The sequence below is a fragment of the Delphinapterus leucas genome, chromosome 16, assembly GCF_059928025.1.
Source record: "Delphinapterus leucas isolate spDelLeu-1000000601 "Yukka" chromosome 16, BTC_Dleu_Yukka2, whole genome shotgun sequence".
Lineage (NCBI taxonomy): Eukaryota > Metazoa > Chordata > Mammalia > Artiodactyla > Monodontidae > Delphinapterus > Delphinapterus leucas.
The window spans coordinates 28,048,998-28,069,273 of record NC_143144.1 but is presented as its reverse complement, the minus strand read 5'-3'; the positions used below and the strand labels follow the sequence as shown (position 1 = coordinate 28,069,273).

Below are 20,276 nucleotides of genomic sequence, written 5' to 3'. Positions count from 1 at the left end.
ACTCACCATGAGGGTTTCTCTGGGATGGGACATCTTTACTCACAGCCCAGACTGATAACATGACCCTCCCACCTTTAAATAGGCTTTTATAGCCATGAGCATTTAAAATACCTTGAAAAATTTCTGTACTCACAACATCCAAAACAAACTGTTTCAATTTCTAGTTTGGTGTGTGTTTACTTGGTAACTTTTTTCTTAGCCTGATTTTGGAAAGTTTGCATTCAGTTCTTAGTTTTGTCCAGGTCAACTTTCTTCTCCTCCTAGAAAATTTGGGAGGAGGCTCCTATGAGAGTAAAGCTGCGCACACCTTTTTCTTCCCACCTCTTTGGTTTGAGTGTTTCTCCTTTTTGTTGTTGTTAGGATTTCTTTGCGGGGGTGGGGTGGTGAGCATTGTTTGTCTCGGTTTCAAGTTTTAGTGAGAGGTGAGGCAACGCTGATCTTGGCAGAAGCGCACAAAGCTAGTAGAGTCATTAAATGACGCAAGCTTTTGATTGTTTTTTTTTTTTTTCTTTCTTTAAAGCTCTCTGGCACAGCTGGCTAGTCTAGTCACAGAGGAAAAGAGAAGAGACTTTCTGAAGTTCTGGATGGAATACTAGAAAATGTTTGGGGCATATTAAAAAACAGCAGCAGAACAACAACAACAGAAACTCCATTTATTTCAAACAAGCTTCTTAGCTTTGTGGAATCTATGTCAGTTGCTTAGAACTTGGGTTTTTACTTCAGAGGATGATGGGACGAGGCAATAGAAGGCGAGGAGGGTTGCGTTGGATTCTTGCTTATCTGTCTGCCTCTCCTTCCAGTTGGAAAATTCTTCAATCCACAAGAAGCATTATAAACAAGCCTAAAGAACACATCCTACCCTGATCCTGGATTCTGTTGGAGTTGAGGAGTACAGCCACTTCACCAGGGTTTTATGGAGGCAGTTCAAGAAAAATCGAAGGAAGGATTTCTCTGTTTGAATTAATCCTGTGCCATGTTACATTTTGGGCATTGCTTGGAGCAAGTAGAGGACAGCTCTGTCATGTGGATCTAAGGATACCTGAGTTTCTTGAGCTGCATATATGATGTTTGAAATGTTGTAAATTTAAAATCTTTCAACATAAATTTGTTAAATTCTGGATTCTCTTTATATTAAGGACTTCAGCAGACAGAAACTCCCTCCCCAAAAGATACAAAACTTCCTCTGTGTTTTCAGGCTAAATGTGATCAATAATGTCTTGGAAGAGAAATTATTTTTCAGGGGGCCGTGGTAGTGTCCAAGGGATGTTTGCTCCTCGAAGCTCAACCTCCATAGCCCCCAGCAAAGGCCTCAGCAATGAGCCAGGACAAAACAGCTGCTTCCTCAACAGTGCCTTGCAGGTAAGGGTAATTTCTTTCTTTTTGGTGAACTTTGACTTTCACTTGCTGATGCTGTATTTCTGATTACTCTTTTAAATCTAATACTTGATAGTCTCTGTTTGAGGTCAGCAGCCTAACATCATTTTTTAAGTTAATCTCTGTGATCGTAGGCAAGTCACTTTATCTCTTTGAGTCTCAATTACCTCATTTGTAAAAGAGGAGAGTAATAATGATAGTAGAAATAATAACTGTAACTACTACTGCTTAGCTGTCTAAAGGGAGGTACATGGACTAGATGATCTTACTACTTGTTTATTGACTTTTTTCCTGAACAGTCTCTACTGTTTCCTTTTTTTCCATTTGAGACAAAGGTGTCTCATCACCCTAGTTGCTTTCCTCTAGTATAGAAAGCAAAATTCTTTCCACAAGTGAAAGATTCTCAGGTATGTTATTCTTTTTTTAATATTTTTTTACTTTTTATTGATGTATAATATACATACAGGAAAATGCATGTATCATAATTATACAGTTCAGCTTTCAAAACTGATCACAATCATGTAAACAGCACCCAGATTAACAAAGAGCTGATTTCCAGCTTCCAGAAGACTCCCTTGCGCTCTCTTCCAGTCACTAACCACTCCCCAAGGGTGAACACTACTGAAGGGTAACCACCAACCATAGATTAGTTTTGCCTGTTTTTGAACTTAATTTAAATGAATCAGGTATGTTATTCTTGTCTCATAATATTCAGGCTCTTAGCACACGTTCTGATCGGGGTCCAGTCTTTGTCCACTTCTTCATCTCCTTCCTCTGAGCTCTCCTGCAGTGTCTGGTCAGATATGCTTGCACAGAGCTGGTAGAAAATAAATTCCTCTAAGGTGATTATCTACTCTAAATTTTCCCTTTTTGTCTTGCTTGTCACTTTAGCTGTCTCAGAGTCCCAAAGCTTCCTGTCTGTCTGCCTGCCCTGCCCAATCAGGGCCATAGCGTGTTCGGTTCATCCCCCTTGGTCTAACTTTCAAGTGATTGCTTTCCCCTTTTTTCTCCTCTTCACAGTAAAAGTAAATGAAATTTGCCACCCAAGATAATTATGCTTGGGTAAAATATTAGCTTTACACTTCAGATGTATGAGAAAATAAGTTGTTATGAGAGAATAAAAGACAAGACAATTGGGAACATATGTATATGTATAACTGATTCACTTTGTTATAAAGCAGAAACTAACACACCATTGTAAAGCAATTATACCCCCCCCCCAAAAAAAAGACAAGACAACATATTTGATATAAAAAGCACTGGACTTAGGAGACCTGGGTTCTAGTTTTAGCCTTTCTTTAGACTAGCCTTGTGACCTTGTACAGGTAATAGTATTTTTTTAATTTCCTCATTTGTAGTACAAGGATCTTGTCAAGCTTATTTATTTATTTACTTATTTATTTTGTATTATGAATCTTCATGTACACATCAACCAGGCTCAACAATGATTAATATTTACCAGTCTTAGTTCATTCACTGGCCCCCTTTTTTTGCTGAATTACTTTAAGCTACTCCCGAGCATTATGTGATCTTTAAATACTTCAGTGTATTTCTCTAGTACATAAGGACATGAAAAAAACCATAATCTTAAAGACTTTATCACACCTAAAAAGTTTAGCTAAAATTATTAATGTTATCTAATACCCAGTCCAGGTTTAGTCTTCTCAGTAGTATTAAAAATGTCTTTTAAAAAAAATTGAGGTAAAGTTGATGTACAATATTATATAGGTTACAGGTGTACAACATAGCGATTCACAATTTTTAAAGGTTATACTCCATTTATAGTTATTATAAAATATTGACTGTATTCCCTGTGTTGTATGGTATATCCTTGTAGCTTACTTATTTTATACAGAATAATTTGTACCTCTTAATCTCCTACCCCTATCTTGCCCCCCACCTTCCCTCTCCTCACTGGTAGCCACTAGTTTGTTCTCTATATCTGTGAGTCTGTTTCTTTTTTGTTGTATTCACTAGTTTATTTTATTGTTTAGATTCCACATATAAGTGATATCATACAGTATTTGTCTTTCTCTGTCTGATTTATTTCACTTAGCATAATAACCTCCAAGTCCATCCATGTTGCAAATGACAAAATTTCATTGTCAAGATTATTTATGTAATAAAACTTCCATACTCTGTTTTCAAATTTTTATTTGAAAACATTAAAAAATTCTATGCTGTCAAGAGTCAAAAATTCTATGCTGTCAAACTATAGAAAGAGTTTAAGTACCTTCACTAATTACTACCACAAATTGTATGCAGTTGCAGCGGGGGTGGGGGTGGGGGTGGGTGTTTGGTTAGGCTTTTTTCCCCCCACGTATTAGCTTTTTGAGTCACTTTGCATAAACTAATAATACTTTTGTAATTTAGAGGAAGGTAAAAAAAGGTGTTGATATAGATGTGTGTGTGTTTACCTCCTATCAGGCCATAGTCCTGTTTTTATAATTCTGTTTTTCTCTATATGTTCTATTTTTATTGTCAGTCTAAGCAATAATATTTACAAATTTCTGTTCTAATTTCCAGTGCCATATAGAACATATAACTTACACACACATACCTATTTTTATATTTATACTTGGAAGACATTGATAGTTTTGGAGTGCCTGTTATAATCATGTTACAAGCTGAAAGTAATTGTTTCAATGAGCTAATATTCTAACTTTTGGTATGAAAGCTGTGTTCACCACAGATGTATTGAACCTATTACATTTATTATAAAAAGGCGTTGCTTATTTGGGAATGTAACGTGTTTCAAAGAACTTTTGGAAATATATATCTATAGACACCAAAGTATGAAGAAGCCTCGGAGGTGTGCTATAATCTGGTGCTCCAAAAGTAGTGCCTTTTCATATATGGTGCTATTTAAATGTTTTTCAGATAAGAGGAGCTTCCTAAGGCATTTATGCTATATATTACACCATTTCTTTTTCAACTGAACTCATAGTTTACTGAAATTTCGTGAGTTTTTTTATGAAGTGGCTTTTTGTATTCCAGGATCCCATCCAGGATACTACATTTACATTTACTTGTCCTGTCTCCTTAGGCTCCTCTTGGCTGTGACAGTTTCACACAATTTCCTTGTTTTTGATGATTTTGACAATTTTGAAGGGTACTAGTCAAGTAATTTGTAGGATGTCCCACTATTGCAGTTTGTCTGATATGCTTCTCATGATTAGATTGGCGTTATGGGTTTTTGAGAGGAATACCATAGAAGTAAAGTGTTGTTCGCATCACATTGTATCAAGGTTACAAACTATGAACAGATTTTTTTTTTAACATCTTTATTGGAGTATAATTGCTTTACAATGTGTGTTAGTTTCTGCTGTATAACAAAGTGAATCAGTTATATGCATACGTATATCCCCATATCCCCTCCCTCTTGCGTCTGCCTCCCACCCTCCTTATCCCGCCCCTCTAGGTGGTCGCAAAGCACCAAGCTAATCTCCCAGCTGCTTCCCACTAGCTATCTATTTTACATTTGGTAGTCTATATATGTCAATGTTACTCTCTCACTTCATCCCGGCTTACCCTTCCCCGTCCATGTGTCCTCAAGTCCATTCTCTATGTCTGTGTCTTTATTCCTGTCCTGCCCCTAGGTTCGTCGGAACCAATTTTTTTTTTATAGATTCCATATATATGTGTTAGCATACAGTATTTGTTTTTCTCTTTCTGACTTATTTCACTCTGTATGACAGACTCTAGGTCCATCCACCTCTCTACAAATAACTCAATTTCGTTTCTTTTCATGGCTGAGTAATATTCCATTGTATATATGTGACACATCTTCTTTATCCATTCATCTGTCGATGGACACTTAGGTTACTTCCATATCCTGGCTATTGTAAATAGTGGTGCACTGAACATTGTGGTACATGACTCTTTTTAAATTATGGTTTTCAGGGTATATGCCCAGTAGTGGGATTGCTGAGTCATATGGTAGTTCTATTTTTAGGTTTTTAAGGAACTTTCATAGCGTTCTCCATAGTGGCTGTATCAATTTACGTTCCCACCAACAGTGCAAGAGGGTTCCCTTTTCTCCTCACCCCCTCCAGCATTTATTGTTTGCAAATATTTTGATGATGGCCATTCTGACTCGTGTGAGGTGATACCTCATTGTAGTTTTGATTTGCATTTCTCTAATGATTAGTGATGTTGAGCATCTTTTCATGTGTTTGTTGGCAATCTGTATATCTTATTTGGAGAAATGTCTATTTAGGTCTTCTGCCCATTTTTGGATTGGGTTGTTTGTTTTTTTGATATTGAGCTGCATGAGCTGCTTGTATATTTTGGAGATTAATCCTTTGTCGGTTGCTTCATTTGCAAATATTTTCCCCCATTCTGAGGGTTGTCTTTTCTTCTTTTTTATGGTTTCCTTTGCTGTGCAAAAGCTTTTAAGTTTCATTAGGTCCCATTTGTTTATTTTTGTTTCTATTTCCGTTTCTCTAGGAGGTGAGTCAAAAAGGATCTTGCTGTGATTTATGTCATAGAGTGTTCTGCCTATGTTTTCCTCTAAGAGTTTGATAGTGTCTGGCCTTACATTTAGGTCTTTAATCCATTTTGAGTTTATTTTTGTGTTCGGTGTAAGGGAGTGTTCTAATTTCATTCTTTTACATGTAGCTGTCCAGTTTTCCCAGCACCACTTATTGAAGAGGCTGTCTTTTCTCCATTGTATATTCTTGCCTCCTTTATCAAAGATAAGGTGACCATATGTGCATGGGTTTATCTCTGGGCTTTCTATCCTGTTCCACTGATCTATATTTCTGTTTCTGTGCCAGTACCATACTGTCTTGATTACTGTAGCTTTGTAGTATAGTCTGAAGTTCAGAAGCCTGATTCCTCCAACTCCGTTTTTCTTTCTCCAGATTGCTTTGTCTATTCAGGGTCTTTTGTGTTTCCATACAAATTGTGCAATTTTTTGTTCTAGTTCTGTGGAAAATACCATTGGTAGTTTGATAGGGATTGCATTGAATCTGTAGATTGCTTTGGGTAGTATAGTCATTTTAACTATGTTGATTCTTCCAATCCAAGAACATGGTATATCTCTCCATCTGTTTGTATCGTCTTTAATTTCTTTCATCAGTGTCTTATAGTTTTCTGCATACAGGTCTTTTGCCTCCTTAGGTAGGTTTATTCCTAGGTATTTTATTCTTTTTGTTGCAATGGTAAATGGGAGTGTTTCCTTAATTTCTCTTTCAGATTTTTCATCATTAGTGTATAGGAATGCAAGTGACTTCAGTGCATTAATTTTGTATCCTGCTACTCTACCAAATTCATTGATTAGCTCTAATAGTTTTCTGGTAGCATCTTTAGGATTCTTTATGTATAGTATCATGTCATCTGCAAACAGTGACAGCTTACTTCTTCTTTTCCCATTTGGATTCCTTTTATTTCTTTTTCTTCTCTAATTGCTGTGGCTAAAACTTCCAAAACTATGTTGAATAATACCGGTGAGAGTGGGCAACCTTGTCTTGTTCCTGATCTTAGAAGAAATGGTTTTAGTTTTTCACCATTGAGAACGATGTTCATTGTGGGTTTGTCATATACGGCCTTTATTATGTTGAGTTAGTTTCCCTCTATGCCTACTTTCTGGAGAGTTTTTATCATAAATGGGTGTTGAATTTTGTCAAAAGCTTTTTCTGCATCTACAGAGATGATCATATGGTTTTTCTCCTTCAATTTGTTAATATGGTGTATCACATTGATTGATTTGCATATATTGAAGAATCCTTGCATTCCTGGGATAAACCCCACTTGATCATGGTGTATGATCCTTTTAATGTGCTGTTGGATTCTGTTTGTTAGTATTTTGTTGAGGCTTTTTGCATCTATGTTCATCAGAGATACTGGCCTGTAGTTTTCGTTTTCAGTGACGTCTTTGTCCGGTTTTGGTATCAGGGTGATGGTGGCCTCGTAGAATGAGTTTGGGAATGTTCCTCCCTCTGCTATATTTTGGAAGAGTTTGAGAAGGATAGGTGTTAGCTCTTCTCTAAATGTTTGATAGAATTCGCCTGTGAAGCCATCTGGACGTGGGTTTTTGTTGGACGATTTTTAATTACCGTTTCAATTTCAGCGCTTGTGATAGGTCTGTTTATATTTTCTATTTCTTCCTGGGTCAGTCTCAGAAGGTTATGCTTTTCTAAGAATTTGTCCATTTCTTCTGGGTTGTCCATTTTATTGTCATATAGTTGTTTGTAGTAATCTCTCACGATCCTTTGTATTTCTGCAGTGTCAGTTGTTGCTTCTCCTTTTTCATTTCTAATTCTGTTGGTTTGAGTCTTCTCCCTTTTTTTCTTGATGAGTCTGGCTAATGGTTTATTAATTTTGTTTATCTTCTCAAAGAACCAGCTTTTAGTTTTATTGATCTTTACTATTGCTTCCTTCATTTCTTTTTCATTTATTTCTGATCTGATCTTTATGATTTCTTTCCTTCTGCTAACTTTGGGGTTTATTTGTTCCTCTTTCTCTAATTGCTTTAGGTATAAGCTTAGGTTGTTTATTTGAGATTTTTCTTTTTTCTTGAGGTAGGATTGTATTGCTATAAACTTCCCCTTTAGAACTGCTTTTGCTGCATCCCATAGCTTTTGGGTTGTCGTGTTTTCATTATCATTTGTTTCTAGGTATTTTTTGATTTCCTCTTTGATTTCTTCAATGATCTCTTGGTTATTTAGTAGCATATTGTTTAGCCTCCATGTGTTTGTATTTTTTAGTTTTTTTCCTGTAATTGATATCTAGTCTTGTAGCGTTGTGGTTGAAAAAGATACTTGATACAATTTCAATTTTCTTAAATTTATCTAGGCTTGATTTGTGACCCAAAATATGGTCTATCCTGGAGAATGTTCCATGAGCACTTGAGAAGAAAGTGTATTCTGTTGTTTTTGGATGGAATGTCCTATAAATATCAACTAAGTTCATCTTGTTTAATGTGTCATTTAAAGCTTGTGTTTCCTTATTTATTTTCATTTTGGATCATCTGTCCATTGGTGAAAGTGGGGTGTTAAGGTCCCCTAGTATTATTGTGTTACTGTCGATTTCCCCTTTTATGGCTGTTAGCATTTGCCTTTTGTATTGAGGTGCTGCTATGTTGGGTGCATAAATATTTACAATTGTTATATTTTCTTCTTGGATTGATCCCTTGATCATTATGTAGTGTCCTTCTTTGTCTCTTGTAAGTCTTTATTTTGAAGTCTATTTTGAGAATTGCTACTCTAGCTTTCTTTTGATTTCCATTTGCATGGATTATCTTTTTCCATCCCCTCACTTTCAGTCTGTATGTGTCCCTAGGTCTGAAGTGGGTCTCTTGTAGACAGCATATATACGGGTCTTGTTTTTGTATCCATTCAGCCCTTCTATGTCTTTTGGTTTCGGCATTTAATCCATTTACATTTAAGGTAATTATCAATATGTATGTTCCTATTACCATTTTCTTAACTGTTTTGTGTTTGTTTTTGTAGGCCTTTTCCTTCTCTTGTGTTTCCTGCCTAGAGAAGTTCCTTTAGCATTTGTTGTAACGCTGGTTTGGTGGTGCTGAATTCTCTTACTTTTGCTTATCTGTAAAGGTTTTAGTTTCTCCATCAAATCTGAATGAGATCCTTGCTGGGTAGAATAATATTGGTTGTAGGTTTTTCCCTTTCATCAGTTTAAACGTGTCCTGCCACTCCCTTCTGGCTTGCAGAGTTTCTGCTAAAAGATCAGATGTTAAACTTATGGGGATTCTCTTGTATGTTATTTGTTGTTTTTCCCTTGCTGCTTTTAATATTTTTTCTTTGTATATAATTTTTGACAGTTTGATTAATATGTGTCTCTGCGTGTTTCTCTTTGGGTTTATTCTATATGGTACTCTTTGTGCTTCCTGGACTTGATTGACTATTTCCTTTCCCGTTTTAGGGAAGTTTTCAACTATAATCTTTTCAAGTATTTTCTCAGACCCTTTCTTTTTCTCTTCTTCTTCTGGGACCCCTATAATTCAAATGTTGGTGCATTTAATGTTGTCCCAGAGATGTCTGAGACTGTCCTCAATTCTTTTCATTCTTGTTTCTTTATTCTGCTCCCTGGCAGTTATTTTCACCATTTTATCTTCCAGGTCACTTATCCGTACTTCTGCCTCAATTATTCTGCTATTGATTCCTTCTAGAGTAATTCAATTTCAGTAATTGTGTTTTTCATCACTGTTTGCTCTTTAGTTCTTCTAGATCCTTGTTAAATGTTTCTTGTATTTTCTTCATTCTGTTTCCAAGATTTTGGATTATCTTTACTATCATTACTCTGAATCCTTTTTCAGGTAGGTTGCCTATTTCGTCTTCATTTATTTGGTCTTGTAAGTTTTTACCTTGCTCCATTGTTTGTAACATATATTTTTGTCCTTTGATTTTTTTTTTGATGGTGGTGCTGTGTTCCTGTCTTACTGGTTGTTTGGCCTGAGACATCCAGCACTGGAGTTTGCAGGCAGTTGGATTAGAGCTGGGTCTTGGTGCTGTGATTAGGACCTCCAGGAGGCCTCACTCTGATTAATATTCACTGGGGTCTGAGGTTCTCTGTTAGTCCAGCGGTTTGGACTCGGAGCTCCCATCACAGGAAGTCGGGCCTGACCTGTCACCGGCCTGGGAACCAAGATCCTGCAAGCTTCGTGGTGTGGTAAAAAAAAGAAAAAGAAAAGGAAGGAAAGAAAGAAAGGAGCAGTAGAATATCAAAGTGTAAAAAACAAAATTAAATTAGAAAGATAAAAAATATTAGGAAAAATAAAACTATAATTTAAACAACTGCAACAAGGTAAAATAAAACCACAACAGAAAAAAGAAGGAAAAAAAGGGGTGGGGTGAACAAGCCAAAAGGAGAGAATAATAACAAAGTATAAAGAATATAATAAAATTAGAAAAAGTAAAAGATTTATTAGGAAAAATAAAAATATAGAAGAATCAACAACAATGAATCAACAAGGTGAAACAGAACCCCAATCTAAAAGAGGAAAAAAGAAAGAAAGAAAAAAAAGAAAAGCCTTGGCTATGGGGGTGGAGTTTAGGTGGTGGTGGAACTTAGGCAGGGGTGGAGTTTAGGGTGGGGCAGGATATAGGTGAGTGGGGGAGTGACATTTGGGTGTGGGGCAGGGCCTAGGCGCCAGAACCCACGCAGCCGTAAAAGGCCTTGGGGGTGGGGCCTCGATGGGGCAGTGTTTGAACATGGGGCGGGGCCTCTGCTTAGGACCTGCACGGGAAGGAGAGAGGCTGCACGTGGAAAGGAGGGCCTCTGAAGTGTGGAGTTCTAGAGTTTGGAGGTAGGGCCCTTAGTGAGGGTGTATGGGTGGAGTTTAGGCCTAGCGTGTTGGACAGTGTCTCTGAGTGTAGAGGTGGGGCCTTTGGTGGGGGTATGGGGACGGGGCTTGGGTTCTGCACGGCAGGAGGGAGGCTCTGAGGGCAGAGGATTAGGCCCGGGAGCCCAATAGACCCCCTGGTGCATAAGTGGACAGAGAAGGTGCTGGCCCTGTTCCCTTCCGTTCCTTTGTGCCCCTCCCCCATTGTCTCCCCCAGGGTCCCCTCTGCTGCTGATGGACCCCTAACCATGGGTGGGCCCTGCTGGGTGTACCAACTCCTCCCCTCCCTCAGCCACCACTCAGGGTTGCCAGTCCCAGAGGTCCAGCCTTTACTTTTGCTCCCCCTTCCCTCCCTCCCACTCCCGCAGGCCCGTGCGGCTGTAGGGGGCCTCAGTGGGCAGAGGATCAGGCCTGGCATCTCAGCAGGCTCCCGGGGGCCCAAGTGGGTAGGAGAAACCTGGCCACGGTCCCTGTTGATCCTCTGCCCTCCCAATGCTCACCCAGTTTTCCCCTTCAGGCATGGGATCCCTTCCCCCAGCCGCCCCTCAGGGATGCCAGTCCCCTCCCTTCTCCACTTCTCTTCCCCCTTCACTCCCCCCAATGCCCCACGTCCTACCTGGTTGCTGGGGGTTCCTCCTGTCCCCTTAGGTGTCCGTGGTCCCCCACCAGTGCCTGGTAGCTACCCTAGTTGTAAGGAGACTCGAATTCCGCGTCCTCTTAGTATGCCATCTTGACTCTGCCCGCTATGAACCGATTTATTACTGTTGATACCACCATTATTTTTTTTATTCTGTTGACTTAAGGAGGTCACACCTCTCTCAGAAAGGTCCAAAAATTGAGAAATCTAACAAAGACAAAATTCCACACTACCATTCAGGCTTCTAAATAAGTTTTAAAATATTCATGGTTTTCCTGTGTGGACCATTGAAATAAATCCTTATTCCGCAGTTTTTAACCCATAACTTCCCTCTTTAGGATCACATTTGATGTATCTAGTATCATATTTTCTCTGTGTGACCTACTTTATGTTCGAATTAGTGTCTTTTCCAGAATATGGTCACCTATCCCTCTGGTTGGATACCTCACCGTTTTTGACATTTTTTTTAATACACTAGAATGAACTTTTCTCTTGGGAGTAACAATGTCTATTGTCTACCTATGTTTGCTTGAATTCTTGAATTTGAAATTAAATGGGGGTTTTTTGTAGAGTAATGAAGTATTTTCCCTTTTCATCAGGTTTTATGGCACTTGGACATCTTCAGACGTAGCTTTAGGCAGCTTACAACTCACAAATGCATGGGAGATTCCTGCATCTTTTGTGCTCTCAAGGTAAATACTTCAAATTTGTTTCTTCTCACTGTCATTAGGTTAATGATCAATATTAAGGTGGTTTGGTTATTCAGGTTGATGCTAAAGAATTTGTTACTGCATTATTTGCATGTGGTTTAGTACAAAGGATAAGTATGATTAGTTTTGCTTGTTTCAAAGAACTACTACTTGGTTTAGGTATTCTGTTTCTCTGAACCTTTTGCCCACACAACTCTATTTAATGTGATTGGATACTATTCAAACTTGCTTAGACTTTGAGTATTTATCCGAAAAGCTAACACTAAATTTTCGTTTTGAAAGAATAAACAACCAACTGTTTCTCATGGAATTAACTATTGTCTATTAAAGCTAAATTTAGCAACAAACTCTTTCTATTAAGAAAAGCCAGGGAACTTCCCTGGAGGCACAGTGGTTGAGAATCTGCCTGCCAGTGCAGGAGACATGAGTTCGAACCCTGGTCTGGGAAGATCCTACATGCCACAGAGTGACTAAATCCGTGTGCCACAACTACTGAGACTGCGCTCTAGAGCCCCCGAGCCACAACTACTGAGCCCGTGTGCCACAACTACTGAAGCCTGTGCTCCTAGATCCTGTGCTCCGCAACAAGAGAAGCCACCGCAATGAGAAGCCTGCGCACCACAATGAACAGTAGCCTCCGCTCGCCATAACTAGAGAAAGCCTGCGTGCAGCAACGAAGACCCAACACAGCCAAAAATAAAAAGAAAAAAATTTATTAAAAAAAGAAAATCCAGGGCTTCCCTGGTGGCGCAGTGGTTGACAGTCCGCCTGTCGATGCAGGGGACACGGGTTCGTGCCCTGGTCCGGGAGGATCCCACATGCTGCGGAGCGGCTGTGCCCGTGAGCCATGGCCACTGAGCCTACGCGTCCGGAGCCTGTGCTCCGCAACGGGAGAGGCCACAGCAGTGAGAGGCCCGCATACCACCAAAAACAAACAACAACAACAAAAAGAAAATCCAGCACTAAAATTTTCCCATTTTCCCATTCCCTAATATTTCCTATTATCACATGTAATAATCAATAGGTTCTTTATATCAGTTGTGTACCCCATTATCTGACTCCAAGTTTTTCATTTCTGAATAAAATGAAACTGAGGATTCATTTAGAGACAAATAAAATGCCCTAATGCGAGAGAGTTCTCTTTAGGTAAGTTGCTAAAGAGAAAGAACTAGGATGTGGAAGGGCCCATTCTCTATTACTTTTCAAACACTTATCCTTGCTGTTTTCTTGGTCCTGATATACAATGGGTTATTTATGGTTGGATGAGTATGCCTAAGTTCTGAGTAAGCTTCTAGAGTCATTTTTCAGTCTGATAAAGTCTGAATTCTTGGTTTGTCACAGGGATGCTTGGTTGTGATCATTATTAATTTAGTTGCTTTTATACCTGAGAGCAGGAATTGTGACCAAAAAATCCAGGAGAATTTCGCAGTTAAATTTGCAACAACTGACTCAAAACAGTTTTTTGACCAACATCAGTTTGAAGTTTCAGTCCATGGTAGGCAGATATTTCTGGAAAGAGATAACTGAGTCTTCTGAACTTTTTGCCACTAGGGTCACAAATATCATTTTTTTTCCACCCTTTGTTTGGAACCATTATAACTTTTAGCAAAATGTAGAATATAAATTATCGGTTAATAATTAAAAAAGAGTCATGTACCACAATGTTCATTGCAGCTCTATTTACAGTAGCCAGGACATGGAAGCAACCTAAGTGTCCATCAACAGATGAATGGATAAAGAAGATGTGGCACATATATACAATGGAATATTACTCAGCCATAAAAAGAAACGAAATTGGGCTTCCCTGGTGGCACAGTGGTTGAGAGTCCGCCTGCCGATGCAGGGGACACAGGTTCGTGCCCCGGTCCGGGAAGATCCCACATGCCGCGGAGCGGCTAGGCCAGTGAGCCATGGCCACTAAGCCTGCGTGTTGGAGCCTGTGCTCCGTAACGGGAGAGGCCACAACAGTGAGAGGCCCGCGTACCGCAAAAAAAAAAAAAAGAAAAAAAGAAACGAAATCGAGTTATTTGTAGTGAGGTGTTTGGACCTAGAGTCTGTCACACAGAGTGAAGTAAGTCAGAAAGAGAAAAACAAATACTGTATGCTCACACATATATATGGAATCTAAAAAAAAAACAAAAAAACATGGTTCTGAAGAACCTAGGGGCAGGGCAGGAATAAAGATGCAGATGTAGAGAATGGACTTGAGGACATGGGGAGGGGGAAGGGTAAACTGGGACGAAGTGAGAGAGTGGCATGGACATGTATACACTACCAAATGTAAAATAGATAGCTAGTAGATAGCTAGTGGGAAGCAGCTATATAGCACAGGGAGATCAGCTCGGTGCTTTGTGACCACCTAGAGGGGTGGGATAGGGAGGATGGGAGGGAGACGCAAGATGGAGTGTATATGGGGATATATGTCTATATATAGCTGATTCACTGTGTTATACAGCAGGAACTAACACAACATTGTAAAGCAATTATACTCCAATAAAGATGTTTTAAAAAATTATTGGTTAATTGGGGAGTTTAAATATGAAATTTTAATAAAACCAGATTTTTCACAAGTTGTAACATTTCTGACTATGCCCATTCAGACAGAAGTCCATCCAAAAGAGCATTCGGCTTGATTTTTCTGAAAGGTACATTGGCATTAAGTATCTAACTTTAGATAAACAAGAAACATAGTGGTCCTTTGGTCAGCAAGTCTAAGGGAAGTCTGGTTCATGGCATTAAAACCAAAAAAACAAGGCAAGTTACTTGCTAGAGAGATCTGAATACTGGAGAAATCCCTGGTAGAACAATCTCCTGAAACTGGAAACTCCTATCTGTAACAAGAAGGGATGACAGAAATTACATGACCCTCTGACATGCCTTTGATTAGTCAGGACTGTGCCATATTCTTCACTGACCCAGATGGGACTCTGGAGAATTGGCTGTCATAGTCTTGCTATGTTTCATTTTCCACAGGGACAAATTGTTACTTTAATATAAATCCATATAATTATATAAGTCAGAAAGATAAAGGAAACCAATCACCAGACCTTATGGGACACCTTCTGAAATAGCCAGTTACAGAAAGGAAGTTGTTTTTCAAGCTAAAGGGGCTGAGGTTGTATCTTGGGAGTTTTTCAGAGAAGCAGTTGCTTATGATGGATAGGTAAATGGGCTTAGTGGATCAAAGGCTGTGTTTTGGGTCTTTTTATAAGCTGAGGATGTGTTGAAATTCTGATGCTTTCCTCATCACATCATTGCCTGATCTATCCATTAGATTTCTTTTCCTTCACTGCCTCTTTTGCTGTATTGGAAGATTAAAAATTTGATTTTTTTTCCCCTAAAGTGCTTTTCAATCTCTCAGTGCTAAATAAATGTTAAATAATTAGGCTCTAATTTGCACATACTTTGTTTTAGATGGCATTGTTTGCATTCTTTTAATTATCGTGCACTTAATTTGAAAATTATACTCTTAGACTTTCCAATAAACGTGCTTAGATAACTCTTTATTTGTATAGACAAAGAGGAAATTAGATCCCTACTTCATGTTATACCAAAAGAATTTCAGATGAATTAAGGAGTAAAATGTGAAAGACAATATACTTCGTTTTAGAAGAAACTATGAGAGAATATCATGGCCTAAGAGATAGAGAGGATTTAATAAATAAGACATGAAAAATACAAAGTTAAAAAGCTTGATACGTTTTACTATAGAAAATTCAAGAACTTCTGTTCATCAGAAGACTCCATAAAGACAATAAATATACAAGGCTACAAATTGGGAGAAAATATCTGCAATATATATAATCAACAGAGGACTGGTATCCAACATAGAACTCCAGAGAAGAATTCCCATGAAGAATAAGTAAATAATAAAATGAGTCAACAGGAAAATGGACAAAACACATAAACAGGCATTTCTCGGAATGGGAAACCCAATTGATATTTAAGCATATGAAATAAGCTTACCCTCTTTAGTAATGTAAGAAATGTAGATTAAACCATACCCTTCAGATTAGTAGAAATTTAAAAGTCAGATAAAATTGTTACCTACAAGGTAGAATGAGAATTTACATAAATTTTTGGTTGGAATATAAATTGATACCACTATTTAGGAAACCAGTTTGTCATTACATTTGTCAAATAAAATTGAAGTAGCAGGTACCCTACTACTCAGTAATTCTACTCCTGGATATTCGCTGTAAGAAACTTCCTTGTACATACATACCAGAAGATATGTTTGGGGATGTTTAAGGTAGTATTTTTTTTGTGATTACAGAAAAATGAAACAACCCATTCCAACTCTAATATAATCGATTAAAAAATTATGGTTTATTCCTAGAGTAGTAATTTATTTCACTTCTATATAGTTGTGAAAATGGATAGCCTGCAGCTACATGTATCATTTTGAGTTAATCACACAAGCATTACAGACAGCCATCAACTTACGATGGTCTGACTTAACGATTTTTTGACTTTATGATGATGTGAAAGTGATATGCATTCAGTAGAAACCTTACTTTGCATTTTGATCTTTTCTTGGGCTAGTGATATATATGGTATGATACTTTCTTGTGATGCTAGGCAGCTGTAGCACGCCTCAGCTCCCAGTCAGCCACACAATCATGACGTTAAACAACCGATACACTTATAACCATTCTGTACCCATACAAACGTTCTGGTTTTAACTTTCCGTACAGTATTCAATAAATTCGATCAGATATTCAACACTTTATAATGAAGTAGTCTTTGTATTAGATGATTTTGCCCAACTGTAGGCTAATGTAAATGTTCTGAGCAAGTTTAAGGTAGGCTAGGCTAGGCTAGGCTATGATGTTCAGTAGATAAGTTAGGCATGTTTTCAACTTACAGTGGGTTTATTGGGATGTAACCCCATCATAAATCAAGGAAGATTTGTATATTGAATGAAAAAAGCAAGTCACAGAAGACTGCTAAACTATGATTCCATTTATATACAAATCCAAAACAGGCAGAATAAATAACATATTGTTCCGGGATACATACATATGATAAAATTGTAGAGAAAAAAGGAATGATTTTCACAAAATTCAGGATAATGGTTACCTCTGGAAGGTGGAATGGGTAGGATATAATCATTTGTGGATACTCAAACTCAATTTTTCCATTCTTAAATTGTGTGGCAGGCACATGGGCATTTATTTATTATTCTTTGGCTGTGTATACACATCATGTTTGTTCTTTATTTGAATGATGATTTTTATTATAAATATAGAAAAATACTGCAATCATTCTGGAAAGTATACTAAAGTGTAAAGAGGAAAACTGAAAATAGCCTGAATTCCACCACAGGAATTATCATTTCTCTTTATGCCTCCTCTCTGGTCTATAATATTTCTAGTAATAGGTCTTTTTGCCCACCGTTTTAGTAAAAAGAGTACTTCTTTTTTTCAGACCCTTAATTGCCTTTCCATCTCTAGTATCTTCCTATTTCATTTGTTCTAACCTAAGACTACCCTGGAGTGCTATTTTGAAGTTACTACCTTCTTATAATCTTGAAGTGGCTCCCAGTTGTCTCTTAAATCACTTAGAAAAGCAGGATTATGGACATTTAAAAAACTAATTTCACACTTCCTTTTCCCTTCCTCTCCTTCCCCAGGCACTCCATTTCATCTATGATAGCAGATGGTATACTTACTATGCCTGCCTCTTAGACATTGCATTGCAGACAGATGTCATTCACTTTGCCTGCATACCTTGGCACCCAAAATAATAACAAAAATAATAACAATAAACAGAACAATAACACATCCCTTTTAAGCCAAACCACATCTGCCTTTCAGAAATTTATCTTCTTCATGAAGTTTTAAAAATACTATATCTACATCCGTAATTGATTTTAACAGTGTTTAGCATGGCTGAATGGGTTTTTGGGAAGGTGGCCCAGCTTTTCTTCTCTTTTGGTGTTCCTCACAGTGCCTGGACCATAATATAAACACAACTTTTCTGGGTTCATATAGTCTTTTAGTACTTCTTGGTATTTTAGTTATGGAGTTTAGGGTATTGCCTTTTCCTTTTCTTTTTCTTTCTGTCTTTTATATTCTCTCTCACTCTTGTCCTGTTTAATAGAGATTTTCATATTGTGACTTTTGGTCTCATACTTTTTTTAGTAAGTCTACTAATCTAGGCCTTCATGCCTCATTTAGTAAGGGAAGGGAGAGATGTGGGGGAGGGGAGGAGGGAGGCAGGAAGGGGGGTTGATTGTGGGAAAGATCTGCTGACGTAAGAAGGCAAAGTCTGGGATTCTGTCAGCAGAGCAGTTATCTGGTATCCTGCCGTTAAGTTACATGTTAACTTTGTGGTGTCCCAGTGTGGGTGTAATTCTATATATTTTTTTCTCTGTGGGTGTAATTATATATATTTTTCTCTGCCTCCTATTTAAAAAGGAGGAATATTTGATGAGGCTAATAAGAATTCCTTTTTGCTGATACTTCATGACCTGTTTACATTCTTTAATGCTGTTTGATTTGTAAAATTCTTATTTCTTAGATTTTTTTTAAAACAAGAGATTCCAAACTTCCTGAATTTGAAGTACTCTGCAAAACTTGCCAATTCTTTATAAAGTCAGAATTCTTTATGTTAGAGTATAATTGCTTATCTCTAGAACCTACTATTAAGTACAAAAAGAAACACAAACATGTTCCTTGATGAGTCAGAAGCTAGCTAACTTTCCCTTAATCTGATGTTTGGATGAAGGATTTGCCCTTTCAAGTCTGGCTGAAAGATATGTGTCCCTGCTCTCTCTGCAGTTGTTTACTTAAAATGCATTTACTGCTGGCCTTATGTGAATACCTTTTGGATCATGTCTTCTTTAATATTTTTGTTTTTTTCTTCTGCTCTGTGAACGTCTGCCAGTAGTCCTGTGCCTTGTGATCTTCATTGGTACCATAGTATATGTTGCATCCAGTACTTTTTGGTGGTTTGTACACAATGTTTATGATAATCCATTTCTTTTGGTCCTGTAAAATATACTGGTTTTTTTTTTTCTGTGTTACTTGACACTAAGTCCCTAAAGTAATTACAGTCTCAAAATCTTGCATGCAAATTATTAATGAAGAATTTGTGTTAGTCTTTCTGCTTACTTTGAACCGCAGTGCATTTCAACTCTGACTTAGCAAATAGAAGAGATTTGTGGGGGACTTCCCTGGTGGCGCAGTGGTTAAGAGTGTGCCTGCCAATGCAGGGGACACCGGTTTGGGCCCTGGTCCGGGAGGATCCCACATGCCGCAGAGCATCTGGGCCCGTGCACCACAACTATTGAAGCCCGCGCACCTAGAGCCCATGCTCTGCAGCAGGAGAGGCCACCGCAGTGAGAGGCCCGTACACCGCAATGGAGAGTGGCCCCCGCTCACCGTGCAACTAGAGAAAGCCCATGCGCAGCAGCGAAGACCCAGCACAGCCAAAAATAAATAAATGAAAACATAAATTTATTAAAAAAAAAGAGAAATTTGTGTGCTAATTACCCTGCCCCTTCTAAAATACCAAATTTATTCCCATCTAGTATTACTGAAAGATTTTTCCTGACCTAAACTGTTGTCATGCCTATAGCCCAGAGCTCTGATTTATTATTCATATTGAGTCTGCTCTTACACCCTGGCCCCCAGGGTATGACTTGACTTTGGTATTGGTTTATTTATTTATCTCTGTCCAGAGGAGGAAATCCGTCCTCTGTACTTAGTATGCCACAAAGATTTTGTTCTCCTTCCAGGGATTGTACTAGAGGCTTTACAGTGCCAGGATGTAGGACAGAGTGTTTTTTGTTATAGGCAAAGAAAAATGCTGCATTGATTGATTAAATCCAACAAACCTTCTCAATTAGTGATTTTTTTTTTTAAGGATGTTAGTATAAGGAATAAAAGCCAGGGAATGGTGGTGGTGATGGAGGTAGGTAGGGAGGAAATAGGTTTTTGTATATAGGGGTCCTGGAATGTAAGTCTGTACCTGTAGAACAGTAAGACTGTTGTGAAGGGGCAGGAAAGTCTGTGTTCTGCTGATAGCTCACTTGTTAATTGGGGGGAAATTTGAGAGTTCAGGGAACAAATCTCTCGATATTTTTTTATTGTGTACCATGTAGCTATTCCTCTACTGGGGACTGGAGCATAAACATATCGAGTAAAGTGGTATAAGGAATTAGCCTGGTCATTTTTTTGTAGACTGTAGGAATGGAAGGTTCTTCATTGTCCTATAGTCATGGCCACTATCAGAGGAGTAA

At 38.2% G+C, this 20,276-nt stretch overlaps 1 protein-coding gene across 16 annotated transcripts in view; it reads left to right on the top strand.

Moving 5' to 3' along the window:
• Positions 1 to 416: 416 nt before the first annotated feature.
• Positions 417 to 20,276, top strand: part of USP54 (ubiquitin specific peptidase 54) — a 73,400-nt gene continuing 53,540 nt past the window's right edge. For 3 of the 16 annotated variants that reach the window (XM_089897651.1, XM_089897656.1, XM_022590883.3), the window contains exons 1-2: positions 420 to 1,359; positions 11,918 to 12,010. In XM_089897651.1, the coding sequence (XP_089753777.1) occupies positions 1,213 to 1,359; positions 11,918 to 12,010 (240 nt within the window). In that variant the 5' untranslated portion in view covers positions 420 to 1,212. Of the gene's footprint in view, positions 1,360 to 11,917; positions 12,011 to 20,276 lie in introns of those variants that run through there. The other 13 variants (XM_089897655.1, XM_089897654.1, XM_022590880.3 and 10 more) reach the window with 8 other exon arrangements.